At 39.0% G+C, this 20,346-nt stretch overlaps 1 protein-coding gene across 1 annotated transcript in view; it reads right to left on the bottom strand.

Moving 5' to 3' along the window:
• Window positions 1-20,346, bottom strand: part of MAST4 (microtubule associated serine/threonine kinase family member 4) — a gene marked incomplete at its 5' end in the record, with an annotated part of 47,359 nt that overhangs the window by 13,021 nt on the left and 13,992 nt on the right. Inside the window, 10 exons of the mRNA XM_010138864.1 lie at window positions 1,040-1,240; window positions 2,952-3,184; window positions 3,287-3,414; window positions 5,354-5,466; window positions 5,712-5,834; window positions 9,916-10,017; window positions 12,925-13,090; window positions 13,790-13,922; window positions 14,969-15,107; window positions 15,602-15,810. Of these exons, the coding sequence (XP_010137166.1) occupies window positions 1,040-1,240; window positions 2,952-3,184; window positions 3,287-3,414; window positions 5,354-5,466; window positions 5,712-5,834; window positions 9,916-10,017; window positions 12,925-13,090; window positions 13,790-13,922; window positions 14,969-15,107; window positions 15,602-15,810 (1,547 nt within the window). The remainder of the gene's footprint in view (window positions 1-1,039; window positions 1,241-2,951; window positions 3,185-3,286; window positions 3,415-5,353; window positions 5,467-5,711; window positions 5,835-9,915; window positions 10,018-12,924; window positions 13,091-13,789; window positions 13,923-14,968; window positions 15,108-15,601; window positions 15,811-20,346) is intronic.

The raw sequence follows: 20,346 nt of genomic DNA, 5'->3' as shown, positions 1-20,346 counted from the left end.
TGACCCCTGAGGAACCCCGCTCTTCACTGGTCTCCTCTCGGACATCCAGCAACTGAGTGCAACCATCCAGCCAATTACTTAACCACTGAGTGGTCTAGGATCCCTAGGTCTAAGCCTAGGGATCAGGGAAGGGAAACAGTACAATTGTGAGACAGGAATTTTTTCTTTCTGTTAATCAAGAAGTCTAAGAGTCGAGCCAGAACGAACTCTTCGACACTGCAAAATTTTCCATTAGCCTGAGGACTCAAAGAAACCTGCTGAAATTATTGTCAAAGCCACCACTGAACATACAGAGCAAGTGCAGGGCTATGTTATCAGACCAGCAGATTCTTAAATACTACACCTTTAAGGTGTAAAAGCAGCATACATAGCCAGCATGCAAAGCTGAGGTATGCTTCCACTTTTAGAAAAAAAATCCTCAAAATTTGGAAAATACGGACTTTGATACTGAACCATTAAAAAGCAAAGCTCCAATGCCTCATCTGAAAACTACTCAATACTACTGATATAATTCAACATACTTACAGCAATATTTCTGGCTTCAAACTTTGAGCACATGTAAGTCAGTGTAGTACAAAGAGAAGCCTACATGCTCTTTCTTCTTTCATGATGTTTCTCTCCAGCTCATCACCTTTCCGTATGGGAGATGGGAGAGAACTAGTCAGGCCGAATGCACTGCTGTCACAAACAGCTATTCTTGGTGCTGTACAGTGAGCTTGCTGAAAACTTAAGTCACAAGCCTGCCATAGGATGAGCCAAGGACGGAAGCCTGCATCCTGCTGCGCATGCAGAGAGTCAGAACACAAAGCAGTCACTACTAAGCTATACTTTTGCCTGTCACAGAAGGTCCCTCAACTGTAATCTTGTCCCCGACTACTGTAACCTGCTGACGAGACTGTACCATCTAGTAATGCACGTGAGAACAAGAGAAACAAAGAAGTGTGACACAGAATCCACTCTGGATTCTCAAAAATACTGTATCACAAACTATCAAGTACACATTAGTCATAACATTTTAAATGGAAGTATTTATCTCTACCTCCTGGAATCATGAGGGACAAAGCACTTGCAGAAAGAGATTTTGTGACTTTTCCAGAGATCTTCTTTTTCTCAGTGCTTTCTAATCGCTGACGAGTCATGTGAGATGCAACTTCACTGGTTGGCTTTGATGAATTATCTGTACTGTCCACACTCTCATTTCTTCCATTTATCTGATCTAAGTGCTCTGAAAAACTGCCAACTGTACAAAGAAAAAGGGATAAAAAGTACTGAGGGAAAACCAGGGATCAGGGAAGGGAAACACTACAATTGCGAGACAGGAATTTTTTCTTTCTGTTAACAAGTTCATAAAACAAACACAGAGAAATCAGCGTAATTCTTCCAAACTTATGGAGAGCATAAACATTAACAGAACGAATTGAAGCAACCTTTTTTTTCAGTCAGTCACTAAAGTAAAATTAGTGGCAAAAGCTGAAGCAAGTCTGCTATCTCAATATGCAGCACTCACCTTTGAGAACTTAATTATACTTTTGTTTTCATGTGAAATCCTCCTAAAGTAAAAGGCACCACTCCTACAAAAGTTGCTATCAGCTTAAATTTTCCAAAATCATTAAAACACAAAGTATTATTTTAATTATTATCATCATCTTTTATTCTTTGGGTGGTTGACTACTACACTACTGCACCACTAAACTCAGTATTACAGCCACGCTGGAATTAGTCTATCATAGGCAATGAATTTCCACAATACTGCACAAAGAAAGAACAACAACTTCTCAAACAAAGAAAAAAAACCTGCATGGGATTTCCTCAAAAATCTAAAGATGTTGCAGGAAAGTCATATGAAACACAGATTTGCATTAATTGCCTGTTTAAAGACATGGCAGTAATTCCTAGTACTCCTTTAAGGTCACTGAACACGCTGTTGCTAACGGACCACAGAGAAATGAAATTACTCTTAAGGGTAACAGGTAAGGGGCAGCAGAGGATAAGATGCTTTGAGTTATCACTGTGACTGCTGTGCTAATGCCAGCACCACAGGGCTGGGGGAAAGTGAGCAAGACTCGGAATACATCACTGTTAGAGAAATGAAGGAGATGGAAAAGGCTGTACGGCTGAATGAGCCTGAGGAAATTTACTTTCCCAGAAATGGAGAGAAGAAAAGGGGAGGAAAATGCAGACTACAAGGGAAATTAGGAGTATGGGAACAGATGAAGACAGGTAAATGTGTAAGAGAAGGTAACTAGAACCTGTATGTGAACAATCCATGAGACTCAGGTCTTCCAACACTTAGAAAAACCTCTTGTCTGAAAGAACAAAACAAGCAAGATACTAGGGCCCTGGATCCTACCAAAATGCATGAAATACTAGAGGAGAGGGATGCATAAAGGAACTCAATAATTTCAGTAGGGAATGGTTTACAACACTCCCTCCTAGGTTACTAATGACAAAAAAGAGTTCCACAAGTCAAAGACAACTCTGCCAATTCTGAAAGGCACCATAGAGATGTCATAATTAAAAACACCCAGCGGTGCAGCACAGCATTAGAAAACAGCACTACAGATCAGCTGGAATGACTCCAGGATGATCAATCAAAAGATCACCAGCTTCGGTGAGGGAAGGTATGAAAATAGAGTTTTAAGAACTCAAGGGATCTAAGACACTTCTTCTCACAAATAAATGTCCTGCAAAGGCTCTATGGTCAAGTCACCATTTTATTCACTTCTCTAGCAGCCCTCCAGAGTCAGTGCGGCAACACCTAATGTATTTCGAAAAATGTCGAAACTTTACAATATTTTTTTGTAGATTTTATTAGCTTTAGTCTGAGCCCAAACGAGAACCATGTTGGGATAGTTTTTTTCCAAAGCATGACTATTAAATCCATGGATGCTATTGCTAAATAAAGAAAGTCCACAACTGTTTCTAATGTCAAGACAACCACTGTGAATTACCTGACAATGTGGAGCTGCTGATTGTACTTGCTGGAGTGGTTACTTCAAGTTCGTCTTGCACTATTTCCTCACTCACAAACACAGGCTTTTCCTGTTCTTCCCGAGGGCCCACTAAGCTGGTGGAATCATTATGTTCTCCTTCGGTGGATATGGCCAATTTTGGAAGCAAACGAGAACTATGTCGCTGCTTGCTGCTCTCAGTGTCAGAGGAGATGGATGTAGATACTTGTTGTCTGCATTAAAAATAAGCAAACTCTCATGCAGTTACTGAGATGAGGAGGCCTCCTACCTGGCAAGAAGGAGATGGGCCATTTCCAGCACCAACTTTTACTTACATTTCAGAATATTCTGAACTCCAGCTTAAAGATTCCACAGAAGGCAATGTTACAGTTTTTATTTTGTCTCCTGCATCTTCCTTTCCTTCACCTTGTATTTGAGTGACTCGATCTATGCTACTAAAAACCTATTAGAGACAAAAAGCCAACTTGTCATTGACAAATTTGACAGAAAAATACATGCAGGAAAGCACATTTCAGGTTGACTCTACATGTTCTAAATGCTTATACAGTATTTCAGAGTGCAAACTTCAAACTTATTGAGCCTTTTTTAAGTTTCCAAGAGTTTCTTAAAATATGTTCTTAAAAATGCTTTCCTATTTTCCTTTCCTGGCTCCTCACGTAGAAGGTCACAAATAACATCTCTTCTTGTTATGAATTCATCAGTTTTTTCTCCTTTTCACTGTGTGAACCAAGAGAGTACAAACAAAATCCATAGCCTTAGGGTTTCTAGGTCACAGGATTAATGCACATCTTTGATTAATTCACAACCATAAAGCAAATCAAGGCAAAAAAGCCCTAACCCTCAGATACTGATTTAACATCTACCAGTCAGGTGTGAAAAGCAGAAAAATTCATCTGAATTGGTTTTGAATTTAAGAATAAATTACTTGCTAAAGGATTTAGAAAAAAAAACAACCCTCTGATCACTGCAAGTCTATTGTTTGCTTTAGCCAACAAACAGCACACAGAAACTGTCAGCTGTATACTCTATAGCCTGAGAGGCACAGCTAGAGATGCAATGACATAATGAATCAACAAACCAAACTATTACTGTGATACAGAGCTTTCAAAAGGACCGAAGTTCACAGGATCACAGAATGGGGTTGGAAAGGACCTCTAGAGGTCATGTTGTTAAACCCCCCTGCACTAGCAGGGTCACCTAGAGCTGGTTGGTAAGGACCATGACTAGAGGGCTTTTGAAGACCTCCAAGGCTGAAGGCTTCACAGCCTCTCTGGACAACCCGTGCCAGTGCTTGATCACTTGTTCCCTTGTCTTCAGACAGAATTTCCTGTTCCAGTTTGTGCCTATTGCCTCTTGTCCAATTTATCTCCACAGAGACTGCATCGTTTACCAGTACCTGAATTTGAAACCCACCACCAAGACAAAATACGGAGTTCACACAGAATGAGGATAAATACATCCATGATTCCTGCCTCTGCTCTTCCATGTTATTACAAAAGCAACACATATGTCATACTGCAGCGTTAGCATAAAATCCACCAGTTCCTCAAAGCATAATCCAGGACAAACAAGATACATACGCAGACCTTCCAAATACTTTCAAACAGTTCCTACAGTAGGTTCAAGAAAATTTTTAAGCAGAAAGCTTTTGAAAATCACTGCTGAATACTATGTTAAGACTGAAGTATGCTCATTAGCCATTCCACTTCCATTATTTCCCGTCAATTTAACCTCCACAGTATTTTCTGAGCATATCTGCTCTGCCCCTACTGGCATCCCTTGGCCAGCAATAATTAACGCTCATCTCAGCTACTGAAGTATACTACCTTTTGGACAGTCACTTTTACCTTCAATTCACAGCATTCAAATCACTCTCTCAAATACACATCTCTTCTTAACCATACCACACACTAACCACTACTTTGTTTTTACTCTTCAGTCTAATGTAATTAAATTAATAGCTACTATAGGCTAGTACTATAATCTTCGTTATGCCATCACCTGGAAGATACCCAGGACACAACTGGAGAGAAACATGCAAACTACATACAAAGAAACCAACGTAAACAACATGCTTTAGTATTTAACAGAACAGTTTCTCTAAACTTTCTCCTATGCTATCAAGAGTTTTTTACATAAAATACCAACATACTTATATAATTTTCTACTACCTTCTTAAGGATTCAAGAAATAACTTTCCTACAGAATTTTCCTGTTTTGATTTAATGGCATGCATTTCATTCTTATCAATTTCAGTTAATGTTTGTTGAAGAAACAATGCCCTATACATCTCTTCCATATCTCACATTTCCAAAATCCATAAAAGCAGCAAAATATTTATGTACACAATACATATTAACATTACAGGAATTTTTACTTACTTTTGAAAATCTGTGTGAGCATGAGGAAAACTGTCTTATCTCCAAATTAAAATCTTCATCATTGGTATCATCTTCTTCCTCAGTTTCCATATGGTGGTATTTTTCAGAACGAGCTACAGATAAGCGAAAGGAAGTATTTGAATTTATCACGAAGAATGGGTACCAAGCTTTAATACTAACTAGAAGCATAATTTAATTCTCAAGATTATTTCTGCTGAAGTGTCAAACCACTAGTGAAATTGCAAGCTGCCAATGGTTCTGACAAAGCAGATTTTCAAAGCAGTAACCAAAAGTCAAAGGCAGTGATTACGTAAACAAGGCACTCATCAAATTTTCTTTAATACCATCAAAAACCTACTGTCAAAATAACTTGTGTCATCTTCAGACTCCAACTGTGGAATAAATTCTGCTTTCTGCCTCAGCAGACTATTCCAGTCAAGATTCCTGAAGAACTGATGCTTCTTTACTTCATATGCACCACCTGGGGGAGCCAGAGAAAAGCACTGAGCAAATTATACCAAATCCTCTGTCATTAATTCAACTAAACCCCTGGCCAGAAAATTCAAATTATAATGGAAAGGCATAGTCATCACTGTAAGCAGGAATATCGACCACCCATTTCCACTAGAATCTCCTAAGCTTGTCAGAGCACCTCCCTGTCTCTGTTTTGTTGTTACCAATTCTATAATAGTGGTAGCATTGCTTTATCAACTTCCCCTTTTAAGATTCAACTTTTCTGGATATACTAATTATTATTTGTCAGCAACACATTAGTCGGATACATCAAATACAGTAGCAGTAGCCATAAAAATAATTATGTGCATTAGATGAGTAAGTACAAGTTAGAAAGTAATGAGGAATGATCATTAATAGTGTTTGCTGACCGGGTTCTCCTTTTTGTGTTTTAGGGCAGTAATAAACAATTCTGTATTATATTTATCGTCCTATCGATTACTGTCTAGTTGTTATAATGTGTGTTAAACAATTACACCAGTTTCAAGTTAGCAAACAACTATAAGAACAGAATGAAATACTGGAATTTTTATCCTGGAGGGCAAGGATGTTATTAGGAAGCATAAATTCTAAAATGTTGTTTCAGCAAGAGTTACTGCCCACTTGATTGTATTGGATTTATGTGGCATGGTTTTGGTAGTGGAAGGCTGCAGGGTTGGCTTCTGTGAGAAGCTGCCCCCACGTCTAACAGAGTCAATGTCTGCTGGCCCAAGAGAAGTTGCTTCACCACTGGCCAAGGCTAAGCTCATCAATGACACTGGCAGTACTTCTGTCCTAACATGTTTAAAAAAGGGTAAAAAACTGCTGTGCAACAGCAGCTGGAAGAGAGTGGTGAGAATATGTGACAGAAACAACTCTGCAGACACCTAGGCCAGTGAATAAGGAGGGGAAGGAGGTACTCTAGGTGCCGGAAAAGAGATTCCCATGAAGACTGTGGTGAGGCAGGCTATGCTCCTGCAGCCCATGGAGGTTAACGGTGGAGCAGATAACCACCAGCAGCCCATGAAGACTCCATGCTAGAGCAGATGGATGCCTGAAGGAGGCTGTGGAGAGCCCATGCTGGAGCAGACTCCTAGCAGGACCTGTGGAGAGGAGCCCATGCAGAATCAGATTTGGTGGCAGGACTTGTGACTCCATGAGTGACCCATGCTGGAGCAGTCTGTTCCTGAAGGACTGCACTCCCTGGAAAGCACCCATGCTGGAGCCGTTTGTGAAGAACTGCAGCCCATGGGAAGGACTCACACTGGAGAAGTTCATGGGGTTCTGTCTCCCATGGGAGAAACACCATGCTGGAGCAGAGGAAGAGAGTGAGGAGGAAGGAGCAGCAGGGATAATATGTGATGAACTATACCACACCTCACATTCCTCATCCCCCTGTGCTGCTGTGGGGGAAGAGGCAGAGAATTCCGGAGTGAAGATGAGCGTGGGAAAAAGGGAGGGGTGAGGGGAGAATGTTTTAAGATTAAATTTTTATTTCTCATTATCCTACTCTGTTGTTAATTGGCAATTAATTAATTTCCGTGAGTTGAGTCTGTTTTGCCCATGAGGCAAACTGCTGAGTGATCTTCCAATCCTCATCTCAACTCACAAGCCTTTTAATCATATTTTCTTCCCCTGACCACTTGAGGAGGAGTGACAGCGTGGCTTGGTGGGCACCTATTGGCTAGCCAATGTCAACTCACCCCATTGACACAGCATGTAGATTTCCCTGTCAAGGCTAAGTCAGGAGACAGCCATAGAAAAAGTGTGAAGTCACCAGGATCGGTTTTTAAGTGAGAGACTGCCAAGATTTCTAGGTTGGATTCTTTGCTTTTCTAACTGCATCAGAGAAAAATGCATAAAAGCCAAATCACCCCAAATGAAACCAAAATAATTCTCATTTTAAGTCACTAGCCAAGGACTAAACATTTCTCTGAGCACAGTAATGGGATATTTTGTCAGAACTGTGTAATTCTCGATTGGTATCAGACACTTCAAACCCCAAAAGGTCTTTTTTCTGCATTTTCCTTCTCCAAAACTACTATCTCTCTCTCTCCTTCAATTTGACTATGCACTCAAGGTCTCCTGAGCAAATACACAATTACAATTTTCATGGAGTGTTATACAGCTAGCTAATACCTATTAAATAGATACGGTTGTCATTTGAAATGTATGGCGGAACCTGGGATAAACTGTGCTACTTTCCAGTGCACCCATGGGACCTGTCACATTGCAGCCTTCGTTTCTGTGAGTTGCTTCTGACACTTAAAAAAACTTTGTTGCTGTTTCTGAACACCCCTCAGTGCTTCAAAGAAATGGCTGCCTGATTTCCTTCTTCAGACTGACAGCTCTTGAGAGACGGTACACAGTCAAAAGAAATCAGCCTGTAAATGAGCTGCACAGATGCTTCATGTAGTGACACTGACCATTACAGGTTAAGCCTGCCTCACTGTAGCCAATTCACTTTCTGAAACAGCTGTAACAAAAGCCAGAATTTGCAATCAGCTTCTGATCCGGCCTCTCACAGGGTTATAGCCTTGAATTAACACTGTGTTTATCAGGAAAAAGCATCCTGTCAGTGACACAATATCTGAAAGCAGTATAAAACAAGGGAATGGAACTAGTTGTAGCTCTTGATTTTGCATTTAGCAGCAGCGCCCCCTGCAGCAGATGAAGGCAGGTAGCAAGTAGAGAAGCTGACTCGGGCACGACACCTCCTTCACTCTTCTTCAAAATGGGGCAAGGGAAAACAACAAATTTTCCTGGATGCCACTTACTCCAGATCATCAGCTACAGTAAAGACTAAGGGCTGTTCACACAGATCCATCCCAGATGCTAAGGGAGAAAGGGACATGCTGTTCACTCATCTCAGTCACACTGGCATGTCCCAGAGGAAGACCTGTTGTTTGGGACCACATCAATAGTACTTGGAGTCTAGGTTATATTCACATTCCCCCTGAGTGTCTGTGGTAAGGACAGTTATGAAATGATTCCTAAAGCTCCTTTTTATATTAGCTCTAAAAATACGCAGCACAATCTGACCACTGGACTCAGTTTTGCCAGCGGTTTTCCAGGCACTCTCATGCTGATTCAACCTACCACTTGGTTTCCTTAGTATCCCCAATGCATTTATAATCATGAAACACAGTATGCACAATAAATAAGACTACAGCTTTATATTCAGCATCTCTCATGTTAGGAGGCTTTTTTTTTTTTTTTGCTGCTTTTTACATATTGCTCTGCCCAGTGGGACGGCCATCAGTAACCAGGGTTCCCATATATTAACACTTCAAAAATCATGTGTGGCATTCTTCATTATTGCCCCTCACCCAAATTCCCAAATAAATCCCGCTCCATCGGCTAACAAATAAAGTCTATTACACAAACGCACATGGCAGTGCTTTCATTAGCCTATGCAGCCTCACTGCTCCTAATACCACATGCCAGATTTTTCTTTCCGAATGGAAAGAGCACAGCACTGAATGATCATGTGGAACAAGCTGGCAGTTTGTGGTCTCACAATATATCCATAACCATTTACTTCTGTAAGATTCACACTATTGATTATATTCTTTTTCAGACAAGGCAGTAGGGCTTGCTGAATAAGAATGACAAGACATATCACAAAACAACCTCAGACAATAATTTCTGAATAATTAGTGAGTACTCATCCTCTACCCTACAGCCTGGAGGAACTAATTCGCCAAGCTAAGATACTTATGAAAAAAAGATACATCAGTTGGGCATTGATTTCCCTTCTCGGTTTCTGTGTTATTTAATACTGTATTTAATGAAGGAACTCCATCCAATGGCTAACTGGGTCTTTGAGAATTTTCTGTTCTATTTATCAAATTAAAATAAGAGCAAATGCAAAATGACTGCATGTAAACTCCAACAAAAGGATGGTCGCCAACTTGTTAAGCTCTTATTACTGGTCTGAGTCTATATAAAATACCCTCTGCTATAATGGCATGCTTCCCAGGCAAAACAAGTAAGTGAACAAAAGCTCCCAATGCCAAATACAGAACCTATTTCTAGCACACTAGCAATCTGAAATATTGCTTCCTAACCTGTTCCCAGTCTTTCCAAAGGATTCTGCCTGAGGAGCAGGGTAATCAGATCCTGGGCATCTGGAGGTGGTGCTTCATCCTTTTCAGGCCAGTTGATTTCATCTAGCAAAACAGAAAGTTGTTTGTTATTACTGAAGTCTGATCCCAATTCAAAGCTTTCATAGTAAGCTAGCAGAAAAGTCAGGGTTAAGGCAACTTCAAGTTGTTCCACAACAAATACTTCCAATTTTTATACTCTGTATACAGACTCCATAAACACATGGTTATGTTCCCCTTCTCCTCCGAAATATCCTTTAACCCAAACCAGTGTTTAACAACAGAATACAGGAATGCTTGGCTCATGAAAAACTACTGCAAAATACTAGCTACTTGTATGCAGTCCCTTCTCTCTGGCCCCCACCCTCCCAATCATGGTTTAAATTTCAGTTCTGTTCCACGGAAACTGCTGTTAAGATGGACACAGCTGACCTGACCCAGCAGTCACCGCTCACATCTGTAATCCTTCTCTAATGCTAGCAGACTCACTGAAATCATTACATCCATGACTAAGGTCAACGTATTGAACACTGATTTGGAGAGATACATGCCAATGGAGCTTTTTTCTAAGTGTCCCATACTGCAGAAAATCACCTCACTCTTCTGACACTTACACTAGCAAGGCTTTTGCACTTCACAGCAAGTTGGTTCTAAACCACGTGATCAAGATATTAAACTCTGCAGTAAGGATGAATAAAAATTCAGCCAAACTTTCATGTAAATTAATCAATGGAAAAGTGTGCCAATTTCAATGTGATCGTGATGTTGATAACAGCTTACAGAGGAAGTTTTGTCTTATTTAGCAGAAATTGCCTCCACAAATGTCAAACTCTGCAGTAGTTTCTTGTGAGGTACAAGGATTTTGGCACCAGTGAAAGAGAATGCTAGGAGTTCAGGAAATACGGAATGCTGTTAAGGATTTTGTTGTCATTATATGATCTAAACTTTTCCTTCAAAAGGATCATCATTGAAGAAATAATCATCACAAGCTACACACAAGGTTAATCTTTGTATTTCAGAGTTTCCCAAAGAAATGTGACCTGTTTCTAGAGCGTAATTTTCAACCCTGATCATTTTAGGCATCTAAGTTTACACTGAGGCCTCCCACAGTTGTACTCAAGCAACTTGGGACAGGATAGGCAACCTACAATGAAGAAGGATAAGGGGACAAGATTTTAAAGTAGATTTTCAGATAGAATGTAGATGACACCCCAGAAACCACAATACACGTCTAGGCTATAGTTCGGATTCTTTAACGTGGTTTTTACAGTTGACTACAATGTATTTTAGCACAGGAAACTTATCCAACAAGAGAGTTATCCTGAAGATACTGACAGTAAGAATCATTTCAGTAAGCAAGGGTATTTAAAATAGAAGAAAACAAAGTGACAAGTCAACATCAACACAAGAAGCTACGCTGATCAACAGCTCTCCAGCTCTTGGAGAGTGAGTAGGAACAGATCAAGTTTACAAGTGTACACTTCTACAGATAATTTCTGGAAGATAAACGGACACATTCAAACAGATGAAGTCACTTAAAGGAGTATCAGCTAGACTCTAACACATAACAATTTGTTTTACAAAATGTAAAATTAATGCCACTTGCGAAATAAAGTCTAAAGTACAAATTTTGTCCTAATTTCAGACTATTCCCTCCCTTCTCCCAGTCAAGAGAGCATAAAGATAGACACACATGTGCATGTGTCTGGAAATGCAATAAAAACATGAGTTATTCCCATGTTTGCCTATCTACAGCTTCCACTGTCGTTTAAATCAGATTTCGAAAATAAAACATGAATACACACTGCAGCTGTAAGGCAGCCAGAACAAAGCCAGCATTTGCCGCTTGTGTTAATTAAACAGTTGATTCTCCTTGCCACTCAGGCCTCAGAGTATCACATCAGAAAAGGTTATAAATCCATGAACTGCTAGGGTGTTGTATAAAGAGGTCAAGTTCTAGAGGCAACTCACAAATCCCTTTCATTACAGTTTATAAACAAGTCTGGCTTTCCACTTCAGAGATGGGGAAAAGTGAGATGATGACAGAGTGACTCCCGGGATTTGTTGCCTCCTCAGAGAATAAGGAACCAGAGATGCCGTTAGTTCTGTTTCTGTTGGGGTTTTGTTGTATGCTAGGTTGTTGTGTTTTTTTTTCCCCCCGGTGTTATCTACTGGATAAACACACCCTAAAACAGACTGGGAAACACTCAGCAACAGAGGCACTGTTCTGTTAAACTTTTGGCATAAATAGACGCCCTCTAGATCTAGGCATCCAGGAAATTTATGGAAATGGCAGGTAGGATAGTAAACAATTCTGTTTAATTGTCACTCAGTTTTGCCACAAGCCTCATAACAATACTTAGGGTCAGCTTGCAGGTTTCAATCTAAAAGGTTATTGAATTTTAAATGGAAGAAGAACAGCTGCTACAGAAATAACATTACATTACAACAATCACCAATGAAATCATTAACAATCTGTGAATCGAATTTGTTTCCTTCTCCTTCTCATTATTTATTATCTGGGAGACATTTGTTTTAGTTTTATTACATCTTTGTTAATTTCTTCATTGTGCCATGAGGCATTTTTCCATTTAGGCAAATTTATTTTAACCATTTATTCTCTGGTATAATTTCTTTACTAAAGGCTGAAATCTCTGCGCCATAGTGGCACTACTTTTCTACTAATACTGCTTTTCTTCTCCAAACAGTGCAGCTTAACCTTTATATTCCACTGTATTTCCATACTTAGCAACAAAATACAGTAAGTTCAGCTTTTAATCCGAATTTATTCTTGTTGCTTTGACAGCAAGTTGTGTATTACAATATTACAATAATAGTTTTTGAGCAAACTAGCTTGAAAACCTGGTCTATCATTAAAGTTGTAAATATCATTACTATTAACCGAACATAACTATTAATCGAAATGTTTCACTGCAAGCTAAGAAATTTGTGGGTTTTAGTGATGATCCTCACCACTGATTACTTGTCCAAACAGCTCTTCTGGTGTATCTCCAAAGAATGGCACACATCCAACAAGAAATTCATAAAGGATAATACCCATAGCCCACCAGTCCACTGGTTTTCCATAACCCTGTCTCAGTATCACTTCAGGAGCTATGTATTCAGGCGTACCACAGACCTAAAAGCGGAAAATAAGCATGATGGTAAAACAAGTCTAACTGAACTATGTCACATAATTCACAACTCCTGAAATACAAAATAATACAGAAATATACAAAAATGGAATTCAGTAGACTTTAGTCTGCTGAGTTTGCGTAAGGGTTTATGTTTTTAGAATGACCTTGCTACACTTACAGGCATTATAATCAACCTTTGCGTATCTGTCTTGCAAAGGTTGCATTTCATACATAGACGTCCATCACAGCAAATATTTTATATTAAACATATCCTTATCTTTACATGAAAGTTGTGACGGTTTTATCTTAAGTAACTTTTACAGTGAACAGATTGTGAGCAATGGTAATGAGGCATGCTTGAAAGGAAATGGGCCATAACTAGGATTTTAGCACCCCTGGTTGTACAAAGCATCATGAGCTCCAGAAGTACTCTGCTGAGACTTCTGAATTCCTTATAAAACAGCTTTCCATTTGTCTCTCTCACCAATTAACTTGCACACAATTAGGTTGTTCATCTTACTAACAGATTCTAACATAGAAAGAAAAAAGCCTAGAATAATCTGCAGGGCATCAGTAAAAGTAACTGACACACACAACTGGAACACCAATAACAGTTTATACAGTATTATGGTACATTCTGGCAGTAAAAATATCACTTCATTTGACCACTCAATGTAGAAATGAAAAAGGCTGAGTCTTACTTGTTTGTCAAGGAATTCTCTGGCATCCTTCTCAATGTGGCCTTCATACAGATTGGTAGTCAAACTCATTAGCCCCACCTTTGACAGGCCGAAGTCTGTAAGCTTTATATGGCCCATGGACGTTACCAATAAACTAAAAATTAGAAAGTTCTGAAGTTACATCTATGAGATAATGCAACATTATGTGCTTATCACTGATATGTGCTTATTACTGTTATATTTAGAGGAAAATGTTTCATTAGCACTGCAAAATACAAAGACAGCTTATAAAGTAATTTAACCAGGTACAAAATAAACAGGTTAAAAATCTGACGGTTTTACACTGTTTACTGTTACCAGATATAAATAAGCTTTTTATGTGCAATTGCACAACATCTTATAGAACCATACAAGTGTTGAGAGCTGAATGTTAGATGCTTTGAAGAAAAAGAAACACACATTATTTGAAAGACTTAGAACAGAATAAATGTCACTTTTGAAGCGAGAACTTTTACTGTCTATAACAAGCTGGGTCATTCATTTGAAAAAAAACCTCAGGTATTCAGTTAGTTAGGAACTAATACTACACTGGCCTGAAGTACCATGCTATAAAGCTACTGTCACTCCAATTGTTTTTTACTTTTTTTTCTTTTTTTTTTAAAGTGAAACAGGAGAAGGTTAATGTAGGTGCAAACGCCACGCTTTTTACTGCAGCTACTTGCTGTAATGTTATTTACATGAATAGGAGCACTATTGTATTTCTAAATATTGAAGGAAAAACCCCAAAGCTCATGCAACAGAAAAGATTTCTCAATCTGGTCAATCTTGTCTTCATATATGCAAATATCTGCAAGTTGACTATACTTTGTATTAAGCCCTGTTTTAAGCATATTTTGAAAGATCTTTTCTGTAATGACCAAAGCGCATTTCCCTCCATTTCAGCCAGAAGAGTAAGTGCAGGATTTTCAGGTACTCTGGTAGTCTCTTCCACCTTAAGACAGAAAATTTTAAAGGGTTCTTTTGGAAAAAAATGCATTTTCTGTAACTGTAGGTAATGAAAATTCAAATATTTTGCAGAAATTGTGAATCTACGTGATATTCACAATTAAAACATTTTCAAAAACATTTGAAGCAAGTTTTCCCCTTTCCTATTTAATCTAACAATTTCAAAGTTCTTTTTTGGTTAAATTCTATACATACTTGTCTGGTTTCAAATCTCTGTGTACAATTCCATAATTATGAAGGTATTCCAAGGCTAGAACGGTCTCTGCAAAGTACATTCTTGCCATGTCTACAGGTAAGGGACCCATATTCTTCATCAAAGTAGCACAGTCCCCACCTGTGGAAAAGGGAAAAATGTTCAAGATCATGCTATAAATTCTGAGGTATATCAGTATAATCCATATATGCTGCAGAAAGAGACACAATCTGTAGTCATAAGTATTTTCCAGTTAGATAACTCAATGGTACATGTAACCCACCAACTACTGTACTGGAAACACAGTATGAAGCTGGGAGCAAGCAGTACAAGGATTCAGCTGGAAAAAAATAGGTTTTTCTGCTACTTAATATGGGGGTGGGGGGATCAAGAAAAAAAGTACACACAACTGTAGCTTGGATATCTCATCTTGCTCTACTTCTCTCCACTGTTTTCCTTCAGCTTCAGCACCTTTTCAAATTGCTTCTTCCACCCTCTTTCTTTATAAAAGTAACTATTACAAACACCTCAACGTGCTAATGAAAATCTGAACTGCAGAAAAGCAAAGAGCATTTCCATATTAACTTTGAATGCTAAGACACTTACAATTACAGTCCTTACAGAAGGAACTTTACCTTCTACGTATTCCATAACCATGCATAAATGACGTCTTGTTTCAAAGGAGCAATACATGCTGACAACAAATGGATTTTCTGCAAATGTCAGAATATCACGCTCAACAAAGGCCTGTTGGATCTGGTTTCGGAGGATGAGATTCTGCTTATTAATTTTCTTCATGGCAAATCTTTGTCTGGTTTCTTTGTGTCTCACAAAATAAACCGCACTGACAAAGTTCAAATGAGAGAGAAAAAGAAAAAAGTCTGTATAACTATTAAAAATTTACTTTAAAATACTTTCTTTTTTACAATAAGTAAATATATTTTAAAAAACCTGTTTATGTATTATATAGAAGACTTATTTTTAATTTAATGCAGCTGATCTGTCTTTCACATTAAAGAATTGCTACAAACCTCACTTTGTTTCATAACCAGGATTAGTTTCAGTCAACACAAATTAGTATACAAACTTAAAACAAACAACTCCCTGCTCCCTGCAGCAAACAACATATATAGCATATGCTCTCAGCTCAGGCAGATTTTGAGCACTTCCATCAACAAAGGATTATATACAAAACCCAGCAATGGCACAATATTATAAATCATTCTAATAAATGCATATTCTGTAAGTGTGCTGTCAGGTAATTATGACTCAGACTCCGTCCAGGGGATTTTAATATATTTCACAGGTTTCTCATGAAGACTGCTCAGAAGCTGTTCGATGAGGTGACTCCCTCATTCCCAGATGTAAAATCTTCTGCTCTTGTTCAATCCCTGACATTGGCTTTAATCTGTATTAGGGGTAGGTCACCAGCAGGTAATTTGAAACAAAGATCACTGCGTTAACCACATGGTTATGTGGGATTAAGATGTATCTTGACATGCAGAATTTCCATTGGGGTATGGGCACAAAGTTTCCTGTAAGCCTAGCTACATAAGGTGAGAAAAGCAAAGTGAAAGAGAACCTTATGTGGACAAGCCTTCTTTCCTTCAAGGCTCAGGAGAAGGAATCACCCTGCTATGAAACACTGACACAGGACAGTAATGCTGCATTTCTCAAAATCCCTCAAGGAAAATCCTGAAAACATCTACCTTGCTTGAAATTACTTTGTAGCATTTAATGCTTATAGCATCTCCAGTTTATAGGTACCACAGCAGTGAGTATTTATGGAAATAAAGGACTAAAAGGAGAAGATGGGAGGTGGGGGAATATGGGACTCAATCATGCACTTTTAAAAGTCAATTTGTCCCCACAAGGTACAGTTAGCAGCATATAACTATTTATTTAAACACAAAAAGCAATTCTTCCCTTCCTGTTTCTGTGAAGATCTTCCCACAACTACCAAAGTTACAGGCACTGAAAAAATCATTTCTGCTTTCCTTTGTGAACGAAAACTTTTTCTAGACTAGAAATTTTCTCTTACTCCTTCCAAAAGCATTCATTAATCCCTTGTTCTTGTGTGAGTGTGAGGCGTTATGAAAGTAGGGCAAAACCACCTTGGGCAAAACCCAAGACAAACCCCCACCCTTCATGCCTCCTACCAAGTCTCACTCCTTTCTGCCTCTCCCAAACTGGAATAAAGATCAAGTTATGCGCCAGTACTCCTCCCGGCTGGCTTCACACCTTTTGTCCTCTTGCACGTCTTCCCACCACTCTCCTCGTACTCACTTCTCTTTCCACCCCTTCAGTACAACTTTCTTCTTTTACTCTTCTTTCCCGGACATCCTGGTTTTCCTTTTGCATTTGTTGCTATCTCTCGTTAGTCCTTAATTTCCTTTTCCTTCGTAATTTAATCTTTTTCTTTTCCCTATTTCAGTCCCCTTGCACACACAGGAAAGTGCACTCCTGGCACACAGAAAAGCGAGCCCTTCAGGTGTCTGATGCCACAGTCCTTCCAACGATAGTTATATGAATGAACTAAGGACTGTCTAAGGACTCAGCATGCAGATGTTTCTCAGAGCTTTAATTTGTATGTATGAAGATGGAACCCTTGAAAGACAGGTATTAACCAGAGGATATTAATACACCATCTTAATAAATCCCCTCTGTAGATCATGTGGAACTGTAGGGTCATTACTACCATATTTAAAGATGAAGAACCAGTAAGTTCTAAGGACCATCTAGTCCAGTAAATAACTGGGTCACGCTGGCTATCTTTTCCCACCTTTCTAAATTGCATTCTCCAGTCTTACAGTCACAGGCAGGTAACTGTATAACTTTACACTAGGATTCAATTACCTACAATTCCTCAGCAAAAACTGTTTAGCTCAAGTGTATCAGATGAGACAACTGCACCACAATCATCTTTCTCACATTTACATAGTTTATGCTACATAAGGTGCTTCTAAATGATTTTCGACATATAAAAATGTGTCGCATCATTTATTTACATCCTCTGATCACAGTAACCCCAAACAGCATTTATGCGTTACAAAGAAAACTATGCCCTAGCCAGCAGCATGTCATTCCTGCAGAAGACCTCCTTTCTTCCTCCATGACACTCCAGTTCACAGCAGAGATGCATCAAATCAGCCTATCAGCACACTAAACTATGCAAACTGCAACAACTGTGTCCACAACTGCCTGTTACACTGGTGTTCTCAGTTCCCATGGTTTGAAAAAACTTATTAGAATCTGATGAAATGTCAGCAAAATGATGAACAGAAAATTAAAGCGTCTCAAAAAACCCCAATTAAATAGTCGTATAAATTTAAACAAACAAACAAACAAATTCACCACCCCCAAACTCAGGAAATCTTATTTCTGCACATACATTTGGCTTCAACTTAATCTAAATGAAAAGGCTGGAGTTAAGCACACATCTGCTGAGACACAACTATGAACTTTGAGGTAAAATGATGGGAACAGCCACCGTGAATTCCAGCACATAACAACTTTGTTTTGGGTAATTTTGAGCCCTGATTTTCTACCTTTGAAGTATGATTCAATTATTGTGTAACAGCTTATGTAGACTGTGATGGCCTTCTAGTTTTCATTCACTCCTTCAAGCTGTCATTTTCCTACATGCTCCTAATCTTGGCACTGATCCCACTTTCCCACATCTATCTCTATTCTTTATTTTTCAGAATGCTACAGCCAGAGCACTAGATGGAAGTTTATCTTTGTTTTGCATGTGCTTTTAAGAGAGAGCACAATACTTCCGGTTTTTCGCCCTTGATCATTAAATGCTGCTCATGATTTTAAGTTTATTATAAAGACAACAGTAAATTTGAGATTTAAATACACTTGAGCAATGTATTAAGAACATCCAGAGCATTTGATCACCCTGTCAGTCCATTTAGTGACAGAGGTACGTGCTATCAGCCTGCAAAGCCACAATCAGAGTGGTAATGTTGCAGCCTCCTATGGTTTCAAAGGAAGAATCTGCTTTCCTACCTCTCCCCTTTCTATTTTCATAACGTGGCAAGCAGACATTTCCAAAACATTCTCCCATTTCTCTGTATGGATCTCAACAGATACACAAGTGCTCTGTACTTTAACAAAGCAAAAAAAGTTTACTTTTCAAGAGAAATAGGAAAATTCATAAACTTTGGCATTGCCCAAACATTACCTTATTCCACTTCCAACATAAGTCTCAGCTTGAAAAAGTATCTCTAAAATACTTTTAGCTAGGCACAAATATAAAACACTGTACACATGTGTTAAGATGACCAAAAAAAAAGGCCAAAGCATTTAACTGGGTCTAGTCTACATTCAGTGTCTGAAGCTAATGTAGCTGTATCACTTGCTTCGACCTGATTCTCTAATTTGTCAAAGGACCTTGAACTCCTTGTGGAAACACAGGTACGGCACTTGCTGCTTAGAAGTTACAGTTGCACACCACCAGCTATGTCTCATTTTCGCAAGTCCCAAGAACAGACGGCTAAATTCTGTGCTACCTGGAATTACACCTGATGTTACCTCCAGCGAAGAGGAGCCACTTGTGAGGCTATGAATCATGTGACAGCAATATGGTAAAGTTTATGGACAGTTAATTAAGATCAGAATTTACAAGTAGCACTGCAGCAACTCCTAGCTAGGCAATGCCCATGTCCAGATCAGACTTACTTGGGGACAGGGGGAAATGCTGCCTGAAGCACTGCAGCACTCCTAACATGAGCATGTAGTGAGGTGTAGGTCTTCCAAGCCCCGAAACAATGCACACAGTCTCCTCTCAGCAGTATTCAGATTTACCCTAGTTTGCCTAGAAGCAAATGAGAAGCTGGCCGTCTTAAGCAGAGAACACTATGGCTGTCATCCTGCTCTAACAGCTGGTACTAGCCCTAGTCTCTTGTTACACAAATTTTGACTAATAAACCCACTTCTCCAAACATAACGGCAGCACTTTCTGTCTTTATGGCAGCTAGTAAATGCAGATGAAAAATTATGAAGCTGCTGCCTGGACTTCATATGGGTAAACTTTATTTGCAAAAGAAACACTTGAGAGATTTTGCTCCTCAACAATTTGTAGCATGCTGCACATTCAGGAAAGGCAGAATTTACGACCTTCAACATGATTAACAACTTTTCTCTGCTACCAAGAGGACTGCATTAGCTGCGAATATTAGATCCTAAAACACATTAGCTACAAAGGCAATATAAAGCACTTGGCCTCTGCTGTACTGGGAAGTGAGGTTCAGCCTAAGATGATAAAGTGCATGAGTTCAAAGTTCATAATTCTGAGTAAGTCCACAATGAATGATGAATATAAGATCCATAGCATAGGAATTAAATTGCCAGCCTCTGCTATTTAAACCGCTCT

Source organism: Buceros rhinoceros, unplaced genomic scaffold (genome assembly GCF_000710305.1).
Source record: "Buceros rhinoceros silvestris isolate BGI_N320 unplaced genomic scaffold, ASM71030v1 scaffold9976, whole genome shotgun sequence".
NCBI lineage: Eukaryota > Metazoa > Chordata > Aves > Bucerotiformes > Bucerotidae > Buceros > Buceros rhinoceros.
Note: the sequence above shows the minus strand (reverse complement) of the source record. Positions and strands in the feature narration are given on the sequence as shown.